Source organism: Cebidichthys violaceus, unplaced genomic scaffold (assembly GCF_023349555.1).
Source record: "Cebidichthys violaceus isolate CVI_PGR_0920_01 unplaced genomic scaffold, fCebVio1.0.p SCAF_19, whole genome shotgun sequence".
Lineage (NCBI taxonomy): Eukaryota > Metazoa > Chordata > Actinopteri > Perciformes > Stichaeidae > Cebidichthys > Cebidichthys violaceus.
In genome coordinates, this window is record NW_027176361.1 from 1969113 (window position 1) to 1981101 (window position 11989).

The 11989-nt window shown below is 39.1% G+C and overlaps 1 protein-coding gene across 1 annotated transcript; it reads left to right on the forward strand.

Annotated features, from left to right (window-relative positions):
- The first annotated feature begins 948 nt into the window (after positions 1–948).
- On the forward strand, positions 949–9497 carry LOC137874478 (arfaptin-1-like). Its single transcript, XM_068713167.1, has 7 exons — positions 949–1113; positions 2450–2540; positions 5116–5292; positions 5425–5646; positions 5740–5897; positions 6197–6371; positions 6545–9497. The coding sequence occupies exons 2-7, from the start codon at positions 2484–2486 to the stop codon at positions 6698–6700; spliced, it is 945 nt and encodes a 314-aa protein (XP_068569268.1). The 5' UTR covers positions 949–1113; positions 2450–2483; the 3' UTR covers positions 6701–9497.
- The last annotated feature ends 2492 nt before the right edge of the window (positions 9498–11989 follow it).

Here is an 11989-nt window from a genome sequence, read left to right on the forward strand (position 1 = left end):
TAATATACAGAGAATGATCTCCCTCTACTGGTGACTCATAGCAACTACAACAACACTGTTTAAAACTGACAGAATAATATATTATTTTAAGAAGCTATTATTTTATTATTTTATTATTTATTCCAGTTGTTCTCCAAAATTTTTCATTAATTTATAAATTTTTTCCACATTGTACTTTGTTATCAAAACATGTTGTTTTCTTTGTGCTTAAGCTTGAAAAGTGAAAAATAAAGAAAATTATTATTATTTATAATATTTACTTTAACCTTTAACCTTTTTTAAACATGCAACTTAAAGTGATTCAATAAGAAAATTTAATATGTAATATTTACAATATTACATATATTATATATATATAAATATATATATATGCACATATGCCTTGAGGTGGGCTACAGTGATGTCAAGTACTGTACTTAAGTACAATTTTAAGGTACTTGTACTTTACTTGAGTATTTAAATTCTCTCCTACTTTGTACCTGTACTCCACTATATCCCAGAGGTAACTAATGTACTTTTTACTCCACTACATTTATTTGAAACTAATAGTTGCATAAAAAAACATTTGCTGATATGATATAATGCAGTAATATACTACTAATACTACTAATCTATTGTGTAGTATAACAAATATATACAATTGAATCCACGCTGACAAACACCAATAAAATGATGTTACGTGTAGAATAATATACTATAATAATATAAAACTGTGTGAGTACTTTAATTTGATACTTTAAGTACATTCTGCTGATAGTACTTGTACTTAAATAAACTGCCTGATTACTTCTTACACAACAGATATACAGATATATACTTGTTTTAAAAAAGAAATATTCTATAACAATTTTAACTTGAAATAACAGTAACTTCCGGTTACTTCCGGTGGATATCACCGCCCATCCGGTACGCACCGCGAGCACAAATCGAGCGCCCTCTGAGAAACAAACAGCTCGAAAACACTTCCGGGTGTCTGAGGCTCTTCCTCGCTTTAACTTGTTCACTTTTTAAACGGAGTCTGGTTTATTTCGTCTCTTTTAAGAAAGAATTGTTAACAGAGAAGAGAAAGCGACGGTTTGAAGACGGAAGACGTTTGTTTTTAACGCCGTGAAGGTAAAAAAAACCCGTTTATTAGCCGGTTTCACCTCATTAAAGGTAGTTAAACACCGTTTATTTACCTTCAACGAGCTGAAACTGGTTATGAGTTCATTAATCAACACTTGTTTACGTGTAGAAGTAGTTTAAGCAGCAGAGTTTACAGGTTGTTAAGGGAACTCAAAGTCTTTAGTTGCGTCAACTTAAAAACATCAACAAGCTCAACTTACCTCTTTATTAGGTTCAGACAACCTAACATGATGAGCTGTACGGAGTAACGAACTGTACAGAGTAACGAGAGTAACGAACTGTACAGAGTAACGAACTGTAGAGAGTACCGAAGTACATTTACCCAGGTACTGTACTTTTACTTCACTACATCTCAGAGGTACATATTGTACTTTTAACTGTTGTACATCTCAGAGGTACATATTGTACTTTATACTCTACTACATCTCAGAGGTACTCATTGTACTTTGTACTGTACTACATCTCAGAGGTACTTATTGTACTTTGTACTCTACTACATCTCAGAGGTACATATTGTACTTTATACTCTACTATTAGTTAAAGAGACTTTAATGTTGAGTTTACTCACTTTGTAGTGAGCAGAAGTTAAACGTATCTTCCTGTAGATAAGCAGAAGTACAGCAGACATCAGCACATTTTAATATTCAAAGTAGTTTTCCTCATATTATATATCGTGTACACAGATCAAACTGTTACAGTCAGATGTAAAATAGTTTGTTGTCTGTATATTGTACGTTCAGAGATCAAAGCTCAGCCTTTTCTTTGATCTGTCATCCATCAATAAACTTTAGAGGAGTGTGTACTTTGCACTGACTGTAAATGAAGATGAAGTAGTATTTATTACGTCTGACAGGAAAGAGGTAAAGTAGTAAGCATTAACTCTTGATTTCGGACAGAAAATACTTCTTCAGTCACAGACTGTGTTCAAAAAAGATGTCTTCCTCTTTTGGACTTTTATTTTGGCGGTCCATGCTGCATTAACAGGCAGTGTTTGGCCACCATACTGAGATAGATGAGCTGAGCGTCTGCTGTGCTTTAATACAAGTTAAATAAAGTTTAATGAAGCAGACTTCCTGTAATGTGATATCAGAGTTGTGTACTTCTACCTTGTCGCCACTAGGTGTCACTGTCTGATATTACTTTATCTTCAGCTCAGCTCTAGACCAACATGTAATAAATATAAATACATGTTTAAAAGGTTAAATAAAGGCAGTAATAATGAACATTGTTCTAAATGAAACCACCGATATAACAACACACATCTAAACATATATGTACAAAAAGTTTATAACAGGACAATTTATTCTTCTGTTATTGTCTGCAGGAAGAAGTGGAAAAGGAGAAGTGGGAGGAGTCACATGATGGAGGAGGCGGAGCCGAGAGGAGGCGTCACAGAGGAGGAGACTCCTCGGAGGGTGAGACGGGGTTTAAAACCTCCCTGTTCACCTAAACCAAAACCTCTGACTTGTTTTAGGGAAAGTAGTTAGTGATTTTAATATATATTTAATCAGCAAAATACAAGTAAATAAACTAGACAACAAATATATAGATGAGTCGTTATGGTTCAATAAATAAATATACATAAATAAGCCTATGTAATAAATAAATTAGGTAATAAATATAAAAATAAATATATAGAGGCTTTTATTTTGTAATGCCACAGGGGAATATTGTACTTTTTACGAAACTTTATTTGTCGGACAGCTTTAGTTACTTTACAAATTAAAGTTTTACATTAAAAACCAATATATTAATAATCAAGGTCCTATGTTCATCTGCCAGACATGTCTAGTTGTTTTCTTTTAGAGTTAATATAAATTTTTTGTACCAGAACTTCTTCTTCTTCTCTTCCATTAATCATCTCAGGACCCCTCACATTTATCCGGTGACCCTTTTAAGGGGCCCGGCCCCCTAGGTTGGGAACCAAACTTCACTCTATAAGGTGGTTTACAAACTAGCTCCACTTATTGCTACTACAACGTAAAATATAACCACACATAATGTGATACTTTGAGTAGATTTTGGGTGTAACACTTGTGTACTACAGTAACATGTTAAATACATAACGTGTGTATAAATATACGTGTACTCACACGGTTGCAGTCGTTAACATTACAAACTCATAATTGGTGTTATCATTGTGGTACACAAATATAAAACAGACGTGTGTTGGATGTATTTCTTCTTTACAGATTTATTCCTCACACATTTGCACGTTATGGCGCCAGCCGGATAAAAGAAAAGGGATCAGCTTCCACAATGTTATCAGACCGCTGTGGCGGCAACAAAAGCCAACCGGCGTGATAAATGGTGACAGTGAAGGGGTTCGTGTGACGGCCATTGTTGTGCTTAATGGTGATGGAGTGATGGCGGTTAGTGGGAGTGGTGAGCAGGTGACTCACCTGCGTGCAGAGCAGCAATGAAGAGAAGATTTATCTTCATCAATTTGGATTATTTTTTTAAGCAAAGAGATATCATGTAACTTTTTTATTCTGGTTGGTGCCGGAGTGAATCTTGTGGTTTTAGGTCATCACCATCTTGGTTTTTGTCTGTCACCATCTTGGTTTTTGTCTGTCACCATCTTGGTTTTTGTCCATCACCATCTTGGTCTTTGTCCACATTTTTTTTTAAGTGAATTGTCCCTTTAAGAGCTCATAGAACAAACCAGAAACCTACCTGTCACACAGCAGCTTCTCTAACCTTTGGATAGAGCTGTGTGTGTGTGTGTGTGTGTGTGTGTGTGTGTGTGTGTGTGTGTGTGTGTGTGTGTGTGTGTGTGTGTGTGTGTGTGAGAGAGAGACTTGCTTCACGTCACTACATGCCTTGCTGTCTCTTCAATGCGACACAACAACTTTGAGCCAAATTCCTCCGACCCTGTGAGCCCTCCACAGGTGTGTGTGTGTGTGTGTGTGTGTGTGTTTGTGTGTTTTCTAAAAAAAACCTGCACATTTGTCTGAACATCACTTCATGGGAAAAAAAATGAAAACACAGAGGACGACTTCCAGTGTTGACATTTGTTTTTGTAATCTCGGTTAATCGCAGTTGACAACCGTATAGTGTGTGTGTGTGTGTGTGTGTGTGTGTGTGTGTGTGTGTGTGTGTGTGTGTGTGTGTGTGTGTGTGTGCGCGTGTGTCAGGTGACCATTTCCTGACTCTGGAGTGTTCCACTGACCTCTGACCTCCTCTGCCGGCTGCCAATCACGGCAGGGAGCCATCATCTCCGCGGCAACCTCACAGCCCTTTGATCTGGGTTCTGATTGGCCTCCCGATAAGCTCCGCGTTCCCACGGTGATCCTTCCGATGTGTCGTCACGGCGCTTTGATTTCCTGACCTCTGACCTCTCTACTGTCGGTCTACTGTTCTAACTGAGGCTGCTTTCAAACACAGTATGAAATTGTGCGACTTGTTTTCCTTGTTTGGGTGCGCGTTTGGCTCGTCTGTTGAGGGCAGCAGCAGGCGGGGGAGGAAGAGCGGGATTTGAACCTGCAACCTCGCCGTGAAAAGCAGCTTCTCCAGCCTTTAATTCAACCTGGAGACAATGAGTCAAAGTGAAGTTCACTGGTCCTCAAGTTTGGGCTTCATCCCAAACAGAGCGGTGAATTTATTTTTAGGTTAAATGTGTTAATCTGAATTAAGAGGCTGAAGAAGGAACAACCTGCACCTCAGGTCTTTCTTTATGGTATCTTTTGACTTTATTGCAAAGTCTCGTTCATCGTCTTCCTGACTGTTCTTTACTTCAGACTCCATTAAACATTTCTATGCTCGTAAAAGTCCAATTAATACATAACTAAGAGACACAAAATACTATCAAAAAGAACTATTTCTACATCCTTGTTATCCGTTTATTACAATTAAAGTAGAACCTGTTTATTTTGGGTTACGGCTGTAAATAATCAGCTGACGTGTGCTTTACTAGATCTCTGGATGATGTCATGATTTTAAACCCTCCAATGACCTCCTACACCTTTTTGTATTACATTTTTCATACAGGAAGCGAACAATAACTGCAACCACACCGACGGCGATGTTACTTCCTGTCCAGCTGAGGCTCCAGGCCTTCCGGCGACGTCGCAGAAACCGGGACTCGTGGTGGTTCAAGGCAACACCAAGAACCCGGCCAGCGAGAAGCTGGAGATGGTCCGCAAGTGGAGCATCACCACCTACAAGGTGAGAGGGATCCAGACTATGAGGTGATCAATAACTGATCGGATCCATCGACTACAACGCTCTCTCTCTCTCTCTCTCTCTCTCTCTCTCTGTCTCTCTCTCTCTGCCCCCCCCCCCCCCCCCTCTCTGCAGTGCACCCGACAGGCTCTGTCTGAGAAGCTGGGTCGGGGGTCCCGTACGGTGGACCTGGACCTGGAGCGTCGCCTCGAGCTGCTCAAAGACGACCGGCGGCGCTACGAAGGCGTGACCAAGCTGGCCCAGATGCTGGCCAATCAGCTCGCTCAGTTCTCCGTTACCCAGAAGACCCTGGGGGACGCCTTCGCCGAGCTCAGCCTCAAGACGCCGACGCTGCATGTGAGTCTGATTACTATCAACAGAAGTTAGCTTGTAGCATCTTAGCACAGCTTCAGACACCGGGCCGCCATGGCTGAACTCTCTTCCTGTCAGGTGGAGTTCAGCGTGAACGCAGACGCTCAGAAGTTTCTGTCGAAGAGCAGCGAGACTCTGACGGCGTCCGTCAACTCCTTCACGTCCGACATGAACACTCTGGTCAACAAAACCATGGAGGACACCATGCTCAACGCCAAGAAGTACGAGGCCGCCAGGTGGGTGAAAAACACACTTCCTGTTTCCTATCAGCTGGTCGGAATCGGTCAGTCACGCCTGATCCAATGAAGAAGTAAACCGCACCGCGATACTAGCACAAGGAAGGTTGGGGGTTTCAGAGGCAGCAAGGCATTCTGGGAAATGTAGGAAATTGTCTTGAACTTTACCTGTAGATCTTTGGCTCCCAACCACCAGTATAGAGACACTAAACAACTGCCAAGAAACCAGTATAACCTGGATGATTAGCTGACTTTGCACATGTAAAACCTGGATCTAAACATCTCTTAACTTCTCTCAGGATCGAGTACGACGCGTACCGAGTGGACCTGGAAGAGCTGAACCTGGGACCCCGGGACGCCATCACTCTGCCCAAACTGGAGCTGGCCCAGAAAGACTTCCAGAGCCAGAAGGACGGGTACCAAAGGATCAGAGAGGACCTGTCCGTCAAAGTCAAGCTGCTGGAGGAGAACAAGGTGAGAGGAGCCGAGGAAGGAAGGGAGGGTCGGCATCTCATCCTGCATGAGTTGTGATTTTGTGTCTTTATCTTAGTGGACAGAGATGTGTTTGGGTGGTTAAAACCCAGTTGCATCCCTGTTTCCCTCCTGGGGTTGATGCTTAATCTTTGACGTTGGCTTTCCGTCTGCAGGTGAAAGTCCTTCACAAGCATCTGTGGCTGCTCCACAGCTCCGTGGCCGCTCACAGTTTATCGTGTCACAGCTTCCTGCAGCAAAACATCCGGCGGGTGGCCGACCACCAGAACAACCCCGCCGTGGACGCCCCCTCCTGGCTGGAGGAGAGTTGACACGACCACATAACCGGATGTTTTTGGGATTAACGGACTAGAAATGCTCCAATGGAAGTGACTATTTGGGATAGATCGGTAGTTTATTTATAGCAGAGCTAGTGGGTTTGGGGTGGATTTCTAACCTCTGGAACACAGAGTGGGTTGGAGGGTTTAGAGGGAAGTTAGTTATCTTGGATGCTTAGAAAAGGTGGAATTCCAACACTCTCTAGGTCTTATTTTGAACTCTTGAAATGATATCTAGGACAATAATGATCTCTCTTTGTCTTTACTCTACAATCACAGACGTATGGTTCTTGTGACCTGTTTAACAGAGACATATACAGCCCTCCTGGATTTCTTGCCTCTGTCTCAGAGTGTTTGGGAGTAAATCCATAATCCTCTGAGAGGCACTAAGCCTTTCTTTGAACTTTGTAAAAATCCTCAGCCGCTGCAGTCAGAAACTCAGAGCGACTAGAAGAGCCTCAACACCACTGCTGGAAAACAGTTTCTCTTTTCCTTCAGCGGCAACAATCCACCACTCCTGTAACCTCCTGTAGAAGGTTCTGCTTCTGATCTGGGTCCTTAACTACAACCAAATACCTGGACTCTTATTGACTCTTTTGTCTCTTCTCCTTCTTCTTTTAATAATCTCCTAATTCTTTAAGCCAGCGCTGTCGTCTCTTTTAGCGGTTAAAATGACAAACCAGATGTATTTAATTAAAAGTTAATGCCAGAAGTTATGAAGTAAACTTGCCTATTCTCTATTTAATGTGTCGTCTGCATCTTAGTATTCGTGCTGTCGTGTCTCAAAGCCGACAAAAAGTTTTAGTGACTCTAAACCTTTGAGTGTTGGAAGCTGAACCCAAATTAAATTTGATGAACAGATTTGAATCTGGATTCAGATTTGATGAAACGTTGTCCAACCTCAACTCCTCGTTGAGGAAAGATTTGGACATTTGATTGATGGTCGTCTGTCAACTTACCTGCCATAGATTTAGTTTCATCAGCACTTCTCTGGTTGGTTGCTGGTCTTACCTCCTCTGGTTTACATGGAAAGAAACTCAACAACCTCTTAAGACCAATAAGTTGTGGCGAGCCCAAATAATGTGTCAGTATGCTGATGATGTTGCCTTGTTCATTGGTTAGGAAAGGTGGGTTGTAGCCAATCTTTCAGGCGATGTTTCATCCGTAACCAAACTTTTAGTGTTTATGTGAAGATTTGGATGGTTGATTGATGGTCGTCTGTCAACTTAACTAACCAGACACAAATTTAGTTTTAGTCTTGTTGATTACTGGTCATTTCCTTCTCAAGATGCTCAACAACGTGTAGAGAACAATAAGTTGTGAAGAACCAAAATAATGTTGCCTTATGCTGATGATGTTGTCTTGTTAATGACGGGGGTTGTTGTAGTTCATATTCATATTTAAGGCAACGTTTCATCAGAAGACAAAGTTTTAATGTTTCTTTACTAGTTGTCACATGAACCTTGATGGTTGATTGATGGTCGTCTGTCAACTTAACTTAGCAGCCACAGATTTAGTTCCAGCAGGATTTGTTTTGTTGGTTGATGCTCAACAACAACAACGTATAAAGATCAATAATTTGCGACTAGCCAAGATGACGTTGCAGTTTGTCGACGATGTTGCCTTGTTCGTTGGTGAAGAAAGGTTGGTTGTAGCCAACGTTTTAACCGTAGCTAAAGTTTTAGTGTTCATTTCTTGTCTGTCCGATCTAACGATATGAGATCTTTTTAAGTTTAAACCTCAACCACAACTTCCGAAACATTTTTGATCCTCTCAACTAAAATAGCGTCCAACACACACAGCGGTTGATACTCCTCCATGTACACGCCGGTTACATTTTAGTTTACGTTTTAAGTATTTAATCAGACAGCTTCACAATAAGAAACCAAATAAGTGGACAGTTTTGTGCGTTCATTTTCTAGAAATTTTCATCCACTATTTCCTTGTTTATTTGTAAAGAACGACATCGTTCATCAGCGGAATTATTAGCCAACGTTCAAGTTTAAAACATATGTTTTAAACTTGAACGGTGGCTAATAATTCCTGCTGCATTTGTCACACTATGCAGTTGTGTGGAATGTTAGATATTTATATTCAGTTTACTTTAAAAGACTGAATACACGTGCTGCCTTTTGTATGTTGTTTATTTTTTCTAACGTTTCAGGCTCTGCTGTTCATCCTGATGATTATTTGGTGGACAAAATAACAGAAACACCGTCGACTTGTGGTGAATTTTAAGGTGGTGTTGACTTAAAACGTTGCTGTTATTTTGTCCACCTGCTGAGTTTCTTTGCACTCTATCCGAAGCATCGTCTGCCTTAAATGTTTCCTGTGATACTGAATAATAATTTGACTCATTTCACACTGTTTAGTTGACATGTGTGAACGTGTTTGTTTTTTTGTGTCATCGTACCTCAGATCCGACGACAACAACTATGCAACGACTGTTGGTGCCGTTTGTGCAATAATGTCTCCAAAACCTCGCCTTAAAAAATCTGACCTGACCTGAATTGAATATCGTCCTAAAGGGGAATTCCACTGTTGTGATTCAGTGCCGTGGTTCTTTCCTCCAACAGACTGATCTCATGCTCGTAACAAACATTTCAACACCGCTGACCCCGACGAGTAGTTATCGTCTAACAGACCAAAGAAATAAAGGGTTAAAGGGCCATTTTCTTTTTTCTTTTCAGTATAAATGACCAAAACAAAAGGACCAAAATGTACTTAAACTGTTTTAATCTTGTTGGAAATGTTTGTATGTAACTGCAGAATAAATGTAATGAAAGTAAAACTATGTCTGTATTTTCTTCGTCTAAACAAAACCAACTTACGAGAATTCAATCTTCAATATTTCGGGTGCTTCCCACAAACACACAGTTTGGTTTTTACCTTCTTCTCTGCAGTAGTTTTCACTTTCTTTGGCAGTAAATCTTTTTATATTTTAATGTCACAGTGAAGCGTTTTACAGGAAAAAGGATCAGAAAGGTGAAGCTTTGTTTCTTGTGTTTTTAATTTCCTTATAATATAGTAATATTATTATATTTTCGTAATAAATTACGAAAATGCAGGATAAAATTCACTTATATGGAGAATAGAGTTTAAAATAATTCATGAATGAAGACTGAGTATTAACTTAGGTCTAAGGAAATTAACAATAATAACTATATATATATATATATATATATATATATATATATATATATATATATATACATATATATATATATATATATGTATATATATATATATATATATATATAGAGCGCCTTTACAGTTTACAAAGTGCTTCGACAGACAAAGCAGCAAAATAAAAACAGAAATAATAACAGAAAGCTCAGTGAGACAGTCGATACGATACAAATAAACTGAGAAATAAATAAAATAATTTTGTTAAATCAACAAATAAAAATAAAACAGAAAAGCGATGACATCACATTAAAGCCAGTCTGTAAAAATGTGTTTTAAGAAGTGATTTAAAAGAAATTTAAATTGCACGAGTAATAATCAATGTATCAATACACTAATGTAGAAAATAATCAGTTTTTATTTAACTAAGATTTTAAATGCAATACTTTTACTTGTAAGGTAGTATTTTCTAGTAGTTTTAGTGTGGTATTAGTAGTTTTTACTGAAGAAAAGAATCAGAAATCGTCTCTTCTCTGACGAACTAAATAAAATATATTTTCTTATTAATAATAAACAACATCAAGACAAACATGTAAACACACATGTAGTATCAATTAATATTTCTCCAGCTGTAAATGAAATACTCTCTAAACACAGTTCTCATTAGTATTCAGAGTGAACGTGTTGCTTCCTTTTAAACGGACTGATTTCAGAATAAGAGTCTTTTTCTGTTTGTTGCTGTGTTGCTCTGATTGCTCTAAAGAGAGGCAATTATTCACCAGGCAACACACACACACACCAACCTGGTTCCACTGTGTGTGTGTGTGTGTGTGTGTGTGTGTGTGTGTGTGTGTGTGTGTGTGTGTTTTCCCAAACATTAGAACAAAAGAATGGATTTAGTCACAACAGATTCTCTACTTCCTTCACTGGTTCATCTTTGGACCCAAATGTGGTGAAGTGTTGATTAACTTCTAGCTTCTTATTACAGGAGACAACCAGGAAGTATATCAGAGGTTATGTATTAAGTGATGAACACGTTAATGAATCACTATTTATAAACCATTAATACTATATTTGTTATTCTGACGTGGGCCGTTCATAAGAAGTACCTTTACTTTTGATATAAGTGTATTTCAGCCAATACTCTGAGACTTCTTACTTGTAACAGAGTATTTCTACACTGTAGTATTGCTACTTTTACTCAAGTAAAAGGCCCGAGTACACACCAGGATACTATCACTTTTTTTTACTTTTTTAACTGCTTAAAATTAAAATGTTGTGGAGTATTTTGTACTAGTTTTTTAAGTACTGTTTTGTGTCTTGATTGATATTTTAAGTTTTTTAGCCATGCTAGCTATCGGCAGTCGGTCCAACATTTAGTTTCAGATTAAAATATCTACAACTATTCTACAACTATTCATTGTTCATGAATTGTAATATTTTAATTTGAACAACATTTGTATTTATAACTAAATACCTGCAAAACGAATGGGTGACCGTGGATAAGTGGAGAGCTGGGCCGCCTTTCAATCAGAGGGTCGGTGGTTCGATCCCCAGCTCCTGCTCTACTAGTCTCATGTCAATGTGTCCTTGAGCAAGACACTTAACCCCAAAATGTCTCCTGTAGCTGTGTCTACGGTGTGTAGACAGATACTGAATTGTAAGTCGCTTTGGATAAAAGCGTCTGCTAAATGACTGTAATGTAATGTACTTTGTGTTTAGAGCTAGTTAGCATGTGAACGTGGTAGAAATGTTGGGCAGACGTTCGTATGATAATACTTAAGTGCTTTTTAACTTGGCTTTGAATGAGGGCTGTTTACTTGCAGTGGAGTGTTTTTACAGTGTTGTATTAGTACTTTTACAGCAGTAAAGGATCTGGATACTTCTTCCCTGCTGACATGCTAAACATTAGCATGTTAGCATGTAGACATTAGCATTTAGCTCAAGGCGCAGGGCTGCTAGCTTAGCGGTTTGGTGTCAGTTGGTGTTTTTTTTATTGATAATCAATCATTTATTTGTTTATTGATGATATTTGAGTTTTTTTATGGAGGAGGAAAACTGGTGTGTGTGTGTGTGTGTGTGTGTGTGAGAGGAGGGAAGACTGACTGGTTATTCTGTCAAGGGCGGGGCTGTTAGAGCTTATCTGTTCCACACACA